The sequence below is a fragment of the Acanthochromis polyacanthus genome, chromosome 22 (assembly GCF_021347895.1).
Source record: "Acanthochromis polyacanthus isolate Apoly-LR-REF ecotype Palm Island chromosome 22, KAUST_Apoly_ChrSc, whole genome shotgun sequence".
Classification (NCBI taxonomy): domain Eukaryota; kingdom Metazoa; phylum Chordata; class Actinopteri; family Pomacentridae; genus Acanthochromis; species Acanthochromis polyacanthus.
Genome location: NC_067134.1, coordinates 15,523,032 through 15,537,296, shown reverse-complemented (window position 1 = coordinate 15,537,296; position 14,265 = coordinate 15,523,032). Strand labels below are relative to the sequence as shown.

Sequence of the window (14,265 nt, the reverse complement as noted above, 5' to 3'; positions counted from 1 at the left end):
ATAGACAAACATCTTAAAGGTAAAGGCTATAAGACCATCTCTAAACAGCTTGAAGTTCCTGTGACAACAGTGGCTCATATTATTCAGAAGTTCAAGACCCACGGGACAGTAGCCAACCTCCCTGGACGTGGCCGCAAGAGGAAAATTGATGACAAATTGAAGGGACGGATCGTTCGAATTGTATCCAAAGAGCCCAGAGCAACCTCCAAAGAAATTAAAGGTGAACTCCAAGGCCAAGGTACATCAGTGTCAGATCGCACCATTGGTCGTTGTTTGAGCCAAAGTGGACTTCATGGGAGACGACCAAGGAGGACACCACTGCTGAAAAAAACTCATAAAAAAGCCAGACTGGAATTTGCAAAAATGCATGTTGACAAGCCACAAAGCTTCTGGGAGAATGTCCTTTGGACAGATGAGACCAAACTGGAGCTTTTTGGTAAGGCACATCAACTCTATGTTCATAGACTCAAAAACCAAGCATACGAAGAAAAGAACACTGTCCCTACGGTGAAACATGGAGGAGGCTCAGTAATGTTTTGGGGCTGCTTTGCTGCATCTGGCACAGGGTGTCTTGAAAGTGTGCAAGGTACGATGAAATCTGAAGACTATCAAGGCATTCTGGAGAGAAATGTGCTGCCTAGTGTCAGAAAGCTTGGTCTCAGTCGCAGGTCATGGGTCTTCCAACAGGACAACAATCCAAAACACACAGCCAAAAACACCCAAGAATGGCTGAGAGAAAAGCGTTGGACTATTCTAAAGTGGCCTTCTATGAGCCCAGATCTGAATCCCATTGAACATATGTGGAAGGAGCTGAAACATGCCATTTGGAGAAGACACCCATCAAACCTGAGACAACTGGAGCTGTTTGCTCATGAGGAGTGGGCCAAAATACCTGTTGACAGCTGCAGAACGCTCATTGACAAATACAGAAATCGTTTAATTGCAGTGATTGCCTCAAAAGGTTGTGCAACAAAATATTAAGTTATGGGTACCATCATTTTTGTCCAGCCCTATTTCATTAGTTTGTTTTTAAAAATAATTATGTTAATCAACAATTCAAAAGTGATGGCTGATTTTGATTATTTAATTTTCAATAAATTTTTATTTATTGTTACTTTTGTGAGTTTCAAGTGATTTCAGTGAGAATTGTGGGTTTTTCCTTCTTTAACTGAGGGGTACCAACAATTTTGTCCACGTGTGTAGATGATGGATGTAGCAACTGTGCTGTCACAAATTGTTTGTTGATCTGAGAATTTGAAGTCCAGTATGGTAGCAATTTGTCACAAGGTAGCACGACCCTACTATCTACTTGCTGAAGTGTCCTTGGGCAGGACACTGAAGTCAAAGTTGCTTTCATTTGCAGGCAAGTACCCTGCAGGGTGGCGTGGTGATGTAGTAAAATGCTATGTACATACATACCATTTATTACTGTAGACTCTTTATTGTCCGTTTTATTCTAAATGGAATCATAATTTTTTTTTTTTTTAAAAACACCATGCTGCAGTGAAGGAGATGCTAAAGTAGTAATTGAAACCACAAACATATTGGGAAAATGTTTACTGAGGTTACAAATTCAATGAGAAATAGGGTAATTTTCTCCTAGACTTTTATACAATACGACTCTTTGTTGCAATCGGAAAATTGCCCCCGACTGGCGCTTAGGAAGAATGCAGGTTTAAGATGCAATGCCTTCACTTTTGCAGACCTGGAGGCTACATTCATTCTTTATTCATAGTCTATGTTCTCTAATAATTGCAGCCATACTAATAGCATCACTCCGGCATGCATGCAAAGACAATGCAATCATGCCGATGTTTAGCAGTTCACATGTTCATCGGCTTGGATCTCGGGTGTTAGTACGCTAACCAACCTCCTTCACGTTAAACACAAAGTTTAGCAAGTAGCACATCTCTTGTGGGAAGTTCTTAGTATGAAGAGGTTTTTGACTTACCTGAGGATGCTAATTTGGGCAGGCGGCTCTGGGTGTCCTGGGCGTTACTGATGCAGGTCACAGTGGGGTCGGACAGGGAGTGACCCATGCCGGTTGGGGCATGCAGGCGGGTTTTTGGAAGGGAAGGCACTTTCACATCAGGTTGTGAGGGGTCAGGGTAAGAAGAGGAAGACTCCCGATCGAGCTCAGAGGAGCTGGCGGTCACCCCATCGGGGCTGGATTCAGATTTAGGGATGTGGCGACCGCTGGCCCGGGTGACAGAATCAGGGAGAGGGAATGTGCCGATGCCACTGTCCAGGGTTCTCATCTGACAGCCGGAGCCTAGAGGGACAGGGAGAGGATTGTGACGTCTGGGAGAAGCAGGACGCAACAACAAAAGGAAAAGAGGAGGACTCGGATTTACATGCAGCGGAAGGGGTTGTGAGTAAACAGGGAATCTGTAGCAGGTCCAGTAACAAGTAGGACAGGAGAGAAAATAAAGCATATAATAATATTTGAGTCAGTAACTGAAAGAAGCTCTGTAATCATGCTACCTAAATCTTCCAATCAGACACTCTTGTAGTTATTACAGTAGGTACAGATGAACAATTCTAATATAGCAGACAATTCATAAGAAAGCACCTGCTGCCAGCAATTCTGAACTAAATACACAATCGAGCTGAATGTTCCTCGGATGCATCAGAGTGCATGCTGGGTTGTAATCAGGAGGAACGACAGCGAGTAAGAACAGATGGACGTCGTTTAGAAACCACAGTTTGCAGAGCCTTGACTCAGGCTGGAACAGATGGACGGCCATCCAGCACAGCCCAGGTCCTTGTAGCTGTGAACGCTAATGGCCAACAGTCACATCGGCGATGCTAATTATTTGTGGTTCGCAACTTTTTGCTGCGTTAGAATTTGTAAAAAGTAAAAAAATGAAAAGGCTCAGAATGTATCGCCTTTCTTCATTTTTTTCTATACAGCTGGAGGCAGGCTAAAACTTGATTCCATTAAAACTACAGCACATCTTCGACTGTTGGCCTTGGAGATGATGAATCCTCTGTAGCCATCAGCTCTGTCTCTCAAAAACCGAGTCAGGAAAAACTCTCAAAGCACAATAGCATTGAGGGTTTTTTTTCTCTTATATTTTGCAGGCATGGGTCAATATTGACAGGCTCTGCGTCTCAATTGTATAGCCTATAGCTTTGCCTATATACTGCTGTGCAAGAGAGTTAAGTTTAAAAACTGCTGGCAAGTAAAAGAAGGGGCAAATTGTCAAAATCAGCTGAAAACATCCATTCTTGGGTCGAAAACTAAAACTACAGATCCATTTTGTCTTTCTGAATTAACAACTGCATTCTTCTCTTCTTGTCAAAGCATTGTCAATAAATGCACAAATTAGAGGATTCTAGAAAGTAATTCCTGTGTGTTTCAGGGAATTCAAGTGTCCTTGAGGGGGGAATAAACACTGTTTATGTGTGCTTTTAGTTTTCATTTGACTTTATTTTTGATATTCAACAACATACCGCACATACGAAACCTGTGAAAATGAATCCTCAGTGTTTGGATGTACGAATACACCATGTTTTCTGCACAGATGGCCTGTTATTTGTACATACCTCTCCTGTGAGGCATTTCAAGACAGTTACATGTACTGGAATGAAAAGTCAAACCCTGATCTAAGTGCATGCCGTAACGGACAAGCACACAAATAATGCACACATGAATGTTTACTTGTGTGTGCGAAAAAGAGAATGGCAGGGAGAGCCATACATTACACAGCTGTATAATTGAATGCCAAGCCTGACAGTTCAAAATGCCTTCTATAGCCAAACTATAACAAGGTCCTCAGTAATTCTACCCACAGGCAACAACAACTGAACATGATCTAGTTTTTCATGAGCCCCCTATCACTTCTGTATACAAGCTGCAGGGTTTGAGGAGAGAAAGCTGGTTTGTTGGTACCTCCACTATGTGAAATTGGTTTTATGCAATGAAGACATGTCAGAGGGAAGAGAAAGAGCCATCACGAACTACAACAACCTAATCTAGGAGACGTTTCTGTGCCAACAATCGGACGAAAATGGAACGGCAGTTGACACAAATTACAAAGTCCACAATAGGGTCATTAGAGCGAAGATCAGGCGGCACAATCTACTACAAAATGTCGAAATAATGACTTTTCTAGCTAAAGAATGGAGATTTTTTCTTAATCTGTCATTTCAGTGCAGTGTTTTTGAAGCCAGTGTGCGAACTACAGCGTGGCGTTTTCATGGTCAGATGTGACAGGAAACATTCACATCAGCTTTCATACATCATCATTCCTATAGATGAGGATACAAACGGGAAAGGATGAGAAAAATAGCTGAAAAGAACCCGCTGTTGCCGGCTTTCAGCACCACGGAGGGTTAGGTTTGTTCTTCTGTTTCATGTTGCAGCAGTTGGCATCAAGAAAGTTAGCTTTTTTTTCCTAATCTTAGAGTTACTGTGGGGATGGCAAAACAGCATGCACACTGGTATCTTTACTAAAGTGAATCAGAGATTAATCCCCCCACACGCATGAATCATACATCAATAAAGGCTTAATTATATGCATGATACATGATGATGCAGATACAGAAAAATGCATGACAAAAATAAAACAAACAAAAACAACCCAGCAAACTTTTTCAGGGGGGCTCATGTCTTATTTAAAGGCGCCAAGCCCTGAATGACTCCTCTGTAGTTCCCACCCTGTTGAAAATCCTACAGTGATTCCCCCCCAAAACAGAGTAAAGGCTAAAAATCAAGAAACATCAGCACCAGGTGAAGTAATCTTTGAATTACAGATATTGATCAACAGTGCCATCAAACCCCTGCAGATGTATTAGGATCATTTTGTGCTCTCGGTAAGTGAAAATGTTATTTATTGTCCCTTTACGAGCAAAAATGTGCCTTCAGGGAAGTTCTTCTAAAATACAATAACTGACCAGTGTAGAGTGAACTTTAGAGCCCACATTCATAACATGAGCATGGATTTTGCACATGCTGCTTGCATCATAAACCGCCTGGATGTAAACTATTTATATGATCGATGTGTTTACCTGGCATTAAGCCTGTGAATGCTGCACTTTCGAGAGACGTGACATTATAGCAGCGCTGAGGAGCAATGAGCAGCCACAGCCGGAACCTTTATGAAATATTTAATTCATAGTGTCTGGAAGTGCTTAGTTGGCAGGATATAAAGAAGGCAGCCTGTTCATCAGACTACAGAAACAATTAACCATTTTATTTTTGGCGCCACAGCTCTGGTGAACTCTGATGAGTTCTTTTTTGCGCTCGAGTTGTCCAAGCCAAAAGCATCTCGTGAAATGATTTGATTAGCTATTTTAAAGCCAAATTGTCACTTAAGAGCCCATCTCTGACTCTGTAGAGATTACTTCCATCAACACTCAGGCTGAACAAACACAATTAGCTCGGAGAACTGGAGCATGTGTATATTTTGGATATAAACTGTTTCTACTGTGATGCAAGTCCGAAGTACAATAATCAACATTTACATCCAGCTAGATATAATAACCCGAGCAATATCAAGCTGAATTACCTCGAACAAGGAAAAAAAAACAAAACAGCTGTGTCTGCTTTAAAACCTGCAATAGCTGAGCTGTTTTGGCCACTTGTAAACAACCTGTCAACACAGGTGTGTGTGTGTTTGTCTGCCATTTGTTGCTGGGCAGTTTGATTTCATTTTATTTTTTAAAGCTACTACTGCAGTAAAATATAACAAAACATACTGTGAAAAATAAAAATTGTGTTCTTCGCAGTGCAACAGTGAATCCATTAGTTACTCAGCTATGACTAGAAACTATAGCAAAAATTCAAGGAATTTTCTGATGAACTGATAGGAGACAAGCATGAAAACAAATTAAAAATGTAAGTCGTAAAATATTCAGTTTGCACAGCCTCCTTTTTTCAAGAGTTGTTAGCACCTCTGGGCAAATGTTGCATTGACTGAGTCCAGGTTTGTTCAGTTTTTGTGAAACAAGCAATCAAAGAAATTCATTTGTTCATTATCAGCCCGATCTCACGAGGATTCGTGAAACTGTCACGTAAGTTTTAGTTTCGGTTTCGTGCGCACCAACACGATTTCGTCATGTTTTTCGTGCCGCTCACCACGAAATGCGCACCAATGTATTTTAAACGGCGGACTTTTCGTGCCACCCAGAACGTATTTCAAACGAATGTGTGTATTATATTTTTAATGTAAAACCATGGCGAATCCAACGCTATATTTTGCATGACATCGTCCCTAACCATAACCCTAACCATAACCATAACCCGGTGGTACACTTACCTTTTTTTTTTTTTTTTTTTTTTTTTTTTTTTCCCCAATTTGCATAGGAATTTCAAGAATGTCCGGCGGCCGGCGGCCGCAAACGCGATCACACAAGCAGTATACGCCGATGGACAGCTTAGATCGTCATGAATCCGCTGGTATAAACCACTTTCAGCTGTGATTACCACAGCGGGTTTCGTTGTGAGCAACACGAAAAACATTTCGTGGTGAGCGGCACGAAAAACATGACGAAATCGTGTTGGTGCGCACGAAAAAGAAACAAAAAATTTACGTAACAGTTTCACGAATCCCCGTGAGACCGTGTTGTCATTATTCATGGTATTTTAACTTAGTCATACTGTACAGAAGAGGAGTTTTCTCTACTTCTAGCTCTGGTTTTGCTGTTCCCATAAAGATGCAGAACTTCATATGGCAGTGAAAAATGAAGCAACAGTAGCAAAAAACATCCAGAAACTGACTTAAATGTTCATAGTTTTAAACTCTCAATTAACTATAAACAAAATTCTTGTGTGAATATTACATTTATATTTTACTTTATTGGGCATATCTATCCATCTATCATCTGTGCATTGCTTAATCCTCATTAGGGTCAAACAATCACTCAAATACACACATCTACAGACAATTTCGAATCACCAATTAACTTCAGCATGTTTTTGGACTGTGGGAGGAAGCCGGAGAATCTGGAGAAAACCCACACATGCTCACGGAGAACATGCAAACTCCATGTAGAAAGATCCCAGGAAGGCCGGGATGCGAACCGTCGATCTTATAGAACCCACTAATCCACTGTGAAGCCTTCTATTAGGTATAGCAGTAGGTAAGGATAGCTTAATAGCTATATTATGATTCAACAAATTTGATATGAATTATGGTGTCAATAAATGGCACGATATGAAAACTATGAGCACATAGCACCTTTGTGGCGCCAAGCTACTAATAAAGAACTGGTTTTCTACATGAAGAAATATGGTATTACAACCTTTGAGATGGATCACTGAAACAGTCTCTCAAAAGCCTCACTGAGTGGCAGCTGACTGACAATCACGCCGCACTGCACATCCAGTAAACAGCAGCTCAACACTCTCTTGCCCTGAATTACAGTCTGCAACGTAAGTTTGTTGTCATGCTGTAATAACAATCATCATCCCATCTCGCAAGCATTCAATGCGTCTGTTCCCCCCCTCCCCACCCTTGTTCGCTACACATGCGTTGTGTAAAATATCACCCGGTTGCACATCAATCACCCGGCTAGATTGTCAACGTGTTGTTTGCAGCCACTGCGATTTCCCCACAGTAATGGTAAGTCTGGCACGGTGTGGAGAAATCAGTTGCCGAAGGAATTGAGTTGTCAGTCACATCAGGAAATCACAACTGTAAAATGCGTTAATGCTCTGTTGCGTTGGCTTTCGTAAACTGAATGAAAAACTGTATGGGGTGAGGAAAGCACAGGACAATACGAACTTTTGCCACAGAGAATACATTTAATTTACTACATAGGAATATAAAGTGTTTCGAGCTTAAGAATTGAAATCTCCGCGCACAATTATTCAATTCAGCTGCTTTTAGTGAAGCATCCTTGAAGGGCTAATAGTAATCTATAGGGGTGTAACAAAATTTCGTTACACCCCTAGTAATCTATAATCTTACCTATCATGTGGTCTTGACAAGCTGTGTCTGGGATGTGTCCGTCCTCATTTTCAGCCCTAAGACTGATCTTCTGTGTCATAATAAGGGTCTAGAATAAGAGCAAATAGTGATGTGATAATAATAAGTGATGCAAACTTCAAAATATTAAACAATAGATAAAACATAGCATAACATACCACACAGAATGCAAATGTACCTGTGCTTGTGTAAAGCGTTACATTATATAACATACATCCATTCTAAAAGTCTTCTTTGAGGCAATTTGCAAAAGAAAAGTGACATCGAAACGATCAAGTACCTCTGCAGATTCATGTATTTTATGACTTTGCAGATGCGTAGACAAGCTCACGGCATTATGAAATGTGTTAAAGTTTTGTTCCGAAGAGAAGTAAGGTAATTGTCATACTTTGGAGCCTGACTTTAATTGGGTTATTTTAAAGAAAAACTGGTTTGGGGGTTGGTGTAAGAGGAGCTTGTAGGTCATAAAGTGTGGCTCTTTTGTTGTATTTCTGTGGGGAGAAGATAGAGGGAAAGCTCGGAGGATGGTATTAAATGGCCCTTTTGTCAAATTGAGTGCCTGCGATAAGGGGCTCCTCCATGTTATCAAAATTCCACATCATCTGGATTAAATTTCCTACATTATGCAGTGAGACTGTCATTCTCTCCCTCAGTTCAGACTACTCCTTTTACCTTCTTTTATATTGCTGTCTCGCTTTTTCCAGGCTCTGCCTCTCCATCATTTTTTAGTATTTTGACTGACAGACAAAGAATAAACCCACAAGGTCACAATTTTAGCATTTTGCTAACAAAAAAATGCACCAATATGATTTAAAGAATCACACTGCCGCCTAATTTCAGTGCGTATTACATTCACTGTATGAAATATGGTTTAAAAAAAAACCTTCAGCCTTGTTTAAACAACAACTACATCAACCTGCGTTGATGATAAAAAAGTAGGCGATGAATTGTAGGCTGAGTCAGTACACAATGTGAATCAATAGCGAGCCTTCAGGGGATATGATGCTGAAGAGGCGGCGGGGTTGTGGATGTCTTTGTGAGCATGTACATACTGTACAAGTGTGAAATCCAGTGGGAATTTGCATGCATGTGTCAAAGGCAGTCTGAGACAAACAAGCCGAGCTCGACACAGCCACCACTGTAATGAAGTCAGCGGAGTTCTTACCGCAGTATCTGGACAGATCTCCATATCGCCCTTCATTTCGCCGTGTTTCTTGGGTGTGGAGATCCCAGGCGGCGATGCAGTCACAGAGTTGCCCTTCATCGCAGTCCTGTGAGGAAATAAGATTTGATCCGTTTTCATGTCTCTGTGTTGAGTACCTCCTTTATCAGCTCGCCAGGTAGAAAGCGAGACTGCTGATAAATTGCATTGGCTTGCTCTTTCGCTTCATGGGCACGCATGCAAACATGTGTGTACATGCACACAAACACGCACACAAATGTCATCAAATGTTTAACAGCCTCCATGAAATGGTCCCTCACAGGTGACTGTTTGAAGGAGGGAAAATATGTCAGCTGGGACTTGAAGTGGAAAATCAGTGGAGCGTAATGTATGACATGTGGAGCTTTCCTGGCTGAAACATACTTTACATTTAGCGCGCTGACTATCTGGCTGATCTGAGAACTGTTTATGTTCACTGGAGCAGAGTCACAACTCAGACAGCTGCTGTTTGTGCTGTTTATTCATCAGTTTGTGTGAACATGCAAGCGTAATGCAGCGATGGCTCATGTTTAATTAAACAGAGCAACCAATTTGCTTTAAAGTGTCGACTCACTTGACAAAAAGACGGCATCAGGAAGTAATCAACATAGCATCCGATCAATTACAGATAATTCATACTTGATTGAAGTTTTTGCTTTACCCACCTGCCAAGAAGCTCTTTCACGAACTGGTCTTTGCCAATAAAAGCTGTTGTACACTGGATCTGACTGGCAATCTGACCCATCTGATTGTTGCAGTGGTCCATAATGGAGCTCAGCTTGTTGTTCATCTCAGACAGACTCTGCACCTCCTGACTGTCTTTCTGCTGGTTATCATTTTTCTTCTTCTCCTTCTTTTTGTCAGACTTCATCTGTTTGCCTCCAAGCACAGATCCGATCTTCAACTCTTTCTTCTCCTCTTTTCCCTTGGGGGAGTCAGCTTTTTTACCACTCAGAGCTGGAAGTTTGCTCTTACGGAGGCCGAACCAATTCGCCAGTGAGGGGCCCGTTTTCTGTTTGGCCTCGGTGGCAGCAACCTTCTCTTGTTCTTGACATTTCTGCACATTTTCCTGAATTCCCATCATGACTTTTTCTTCAATTGTACAGCATGTTGGGCTGGCTTTTTTCTCCTCCGTATCTGCAGATTTGTTTGGGGAATCCGTCTGGGTTATGACTTCCCTGCTAAAGTCTGGCTCAGTGGGGGTGGTTGCTATGCCTTCAGTCTCCCTCACTGGGTTCTCCACGCTATAGACACAAGAGGAGGGAGGCTGAAACTGTGGATGAGAGGCGACTTTTGCTGGCTTACGGATGTTGTTTAAACCAATCCGATCACTCATGGGTAAGCTACGGACCACTTTTTGGGAAGAGGGTGAGGTGACTGCCTCCCCCTTCACTGTCCCCTGTGACCCCTCACCTTTGGGGTCTGATTTAAAAGTCCTCTCAGGGAGAATGCTGTGACTATTTGACCCAGTCATGCCTCCATAATGGCTAAGCCTAGTCCTAGGTGAATGGACTGGACTCTCGACTAAAACACTAGGCGCCTCCAAAGAACTCTGCCTTGTCAGAGAGTTCCCCCTCTCACCCGAGTTGGTGATGATCTGAGTTCTGATTTTTCCCGGTCCATCTAGAACATTGATGTTGGGTTTCTCAATATAGTTGGTGCTGAAACTCTGGCTACGGGCTTTGGCCCCATTCATCCCCAAGGCCGGCTTCAGATGAGGTTTGGTGGTAACAGATATGGATCTACCAAAAAGTTGACTACTCCTTTTCCCCTTATTGCAAGCCTCTCCCTCCTCTGGCAGCACCGAAACGTCCAATTCATCCTCCAGTAACCTACACTGGCCTTCACCTGTCCCCTCTTTAGCAGACATCTTGGATGAATCAGTAGTGTACACCGACTGCAAGCTGTCACACTGGGTAGAAGCATTTGAAGTGACAGTCTCCTTGGAGACTGAGTTGATATGATCTTTTTCTTGTTTACCTGGTACAGAGGGACTACTTTTATGGCTAGGGGGAGATTTTAAAAATGCTTTAAACCCCATTGGGATGCGAGTCTTTGAGGTTTTTTCCACTGGGTTAGGGGACATAACGACTGAGCTAGGCGGGCTGATGACAGCTTTATCAGTTTGTGGCTCTGCCTGACCTTGATGGGTGTCCTGAAGCGATATAGGTAAACTAATAGAGGTCTTCTGCACCGACTGATGGACATTTTCATGAGCAGATCCCCTCTTATTTGCAAATGAGTTCTGAAGTGAGGACCCTTTGAGGGCACTGTAGGGAGGAGGGACATTCTTTGAGTTTTTAGGTGCATTTTCAGGTTCTCGAGCACACCCTGAGTTTGCAGAAGGGAGGTAGTCTTTTGTGGTCATCCGCTTGGAAGTGCCTTTAGAAGGTGTCTGAGTCATGGCAGGGGACTTTTGAAGGTGCTGACTGGTTTTGTCGACCAGTTTCTGAGGTGCAAGTGCAGTCCCATAGCCTGCATCTAAGTCTAAACAGTCTTTATCCTTGATGGGTAGTGTACTTTGCATATTTGGTAGAAGTGAGGTGTGGTAACTTGGGGGAGGGCCCCTCACAGTGGTTGGTGTGGATGGGTGAGCCACCCCTGTTTTATGTGCTTGAGGCGACCCTTCGTAATTTGGTCTGATCAGTAAGGAGGTGGTGCGGCCTGGGGGAGGGGGAGGAGAGGGGGACCTGAGTTTATTTTTGCTGGTTTCACAGTGTTTGTCTCTGGTTGGCTGTTCACCATTGTCAGCATACTCCAGGTGCCTCCTTGAGAGGTGAGGGGAACTGGACGAGGAACCCTTACTCCATTCGGGCCTGCTGGGGAGCTTAGAGTTTACTGCCTTTGGGCTCTGTGAACAGCTTCCTTGTGTTTTGATGAATCTGGACATTTTGACTGTAGGAGATGAGGGGGATTTCTCCTGACCAGAGGGCCCTGAGTTTCCACTGTTACTTGGTTCTGTGTTGGAGCCCTTTGATAATCTTAGCGGGGATCCTGAAGGTTTATTACGGCCAGGTATCTTTGAACCATTAGACTTAGAACCTGCAGAATCATTCATGGGAGGGATGGAATGGCCTTTATTAGCTCGGTTGGTTGGTGGTTTGATTAGTTTTCTTTGTGGAGTCAATTGCATTGACAGCCTCTCTGCACTTCCCTCCCTGCTACTGCTTGCTTTGCTGGTCCTAATCTGATATTCAGAGGGCTTCTCTGGAGATTCAAGAACAGTGTAGTTTCTTGCATTTGCAGACTTTTGCCTTGTTGGTCTTTCGTGGGGCACCAGTTCGGTGTAATCAGGAACTACTTTTCTACTTTGAATGACCTTTCGAGGCCCAGCACCTTCTGCAAGCTTCTGAGCACAAAGTTCAATCGGCTCTCCTTCTGCATCAAATATCGCCAGTATGCTCTCCTCAGATTGGGTGCACTTGGTTCCTTTGGGCTCCTTTATTAGACTGAAAGGTCTGGGCCTTCCATCTGCAGACTGGGTGCGTCCCTGGTCTCTCCGCAAGCACTGTTGTGTGAGCAGTTTGGCAGCATCCCTTGACAGCCTCTTGGAGTCCCTCTCTGCTTGCTCTGGCAGCTGACTAAAGGCTGATATTCGGATGTCACTAGACTCAGAGTTCAGTTCCTCTGGATCATCCGCATCAGATAGGTGATTGGGACCTTCTGGGTCAGGAGGGTTGAAGTGCAGCTTGGATGGTTTAGTAAAAGCTGATGGCCGCCCTCCCTCAGGGAGAAAACTGTTAATGAAACTCATGAGCTTCTCAGGACGTTCTTTTGAGTCATAGCCAGAAGACGGTTTTGTAGCTACAGGAGCCGAGGTACCATCATCTCCACCTCCACTCTCCGGTGTCCCCTCCCAGCTACACAAACTGTCTGAGATGCTGTGGGAGAGTTTCTTACAGTGAAACCAACTGTCCTTGGTGGGGATGTTATCTCTGCAACTGGACTGTGCCAATTCATCATCTGCATCATCGGAATCATAAGAGAACTGCTTGCCCCGTGCAGCTGAAGTTCTGCTGACATGCATCGGCTTGGAGACTCCCTTACTGCTGTTCTTGATACCCAGGGAGTAGATGCCCTCATTGGAGTTCATACAATCTTTGTAGCCTGACTTGGAGACCTTGGACGAACAAGAAGAGCTCCTGTGTTTCCTCCTCTGGAGCTTCCTCAGTCCCTCCAGTATGTGGCTCTCCTTACGTCTTGTGGGCTGCTGCTCTTCTGGGGGCGCACAGATATTACTCGGGGCTGATGAACCCAAACTCAGCCTCTTCTCCCAGGTCAGCGATGACTACAGGAAGAAAAGACGGACAAAAATTGTCAATCTCGATTTTACAAAATTATGAGCGCACATATTTTAAATAGATGCTATTTTTGACCCTCTGAACCTCAGTGATTTTCCAGGTATTTTTTGCGCCTATCACACTTTGAGGCTTATTTTTTTTCACTGCAATGTAAAGTCCTGTGCCTCTATGAAAACAGCACAACCTTGAGTAGAAGTAGAGAGAACTGTCTTCTGTGTCATATAACAAAATTATAATATTATATTATATAACAAACTGATGAAATCTGGCATCAACATGTACAGCATTTTTTCAAGTGCCTACAGCAGTTAACTGTTGGAGGGAAAAGTGGTGACTCTATACACACTATAGATATTTACCTACTTAGATTTCTTTTTTTATTGTTTCCATATTTGTCTCCCATCAGCTCTGTGTGAACACAGCTTGTAGTTTCGCCCCAGTTCAGCTGAAAAGTCCCTGAAATTTGCTTCCTGACTGTTAGAGTAAGGGATAGCTTTACAGTTGCACTGGGAATTGCACAACTGTTTGGAGAAATGGTGTATTTTATGCAGAGTTGTCAAATAAGATGCATAGAATTTGAATAAATTAATGTGAATGGAAGTATTTTTGATTGACCATTACCCTTTAAAGCTTCGATAGGACTGTTTAAAAGTTGAAAATCTGATGGCTATTTCTGTTTTTACTGTCTCTGGCTCTGATCGAGTTGTGTTCGATCTAAATATATCTTTCTGAATACTATAAAAGGCATTTACATTCATTTAGAGATGCAATCAGGAAACTCTTACAGGAAGATAAGGGATTAATTAAGGTCTCAACAAAAATAAAATAA

At 42.8% G+C, this 14,265-nt stretch overlaps 1 protein-coding gene across 6 annotated transcripts in view; it reads right to left on the bottom strand.

Annotated features, from left to right (window-relative positions):
- The window catches only part of LOC110969955 (nck-associated protein 5), a 154,727-nt gene that overhangs the window by 15,742 nt on the left and 124,720 nt on the right, over nt 1-14,265 (bottom strand). For 5 of the 6 annotated variants that reach the window (XM_051941879.1, XM_051941878.1, XM_051941880.1 and 2 more), the window contains 4 exons: nt 9,801-13,423; nt 9,100-9,205; nt 7,917-8,004; nt 1,952-2,272 (listed from right to left, as the gene is read on the bottom strand). In XM_051941879.1, coding sequence (XP_051797839.1) covers nt 1,952-2,272; nt 7,917-8,004; nt 9,100-9,205; nt 9,801-13,423 — 4,138 coding nt within the window. Of the gene's footprint in view, nt 1-1,951; nt 2,273-7,916; nt 8,005-9,099; nt 9,206-9,800; nt 13,424-14,265 lie in introns of those variants that run through there. The other variant, XM_051941883.1, reaches the window with a different exon arrangement.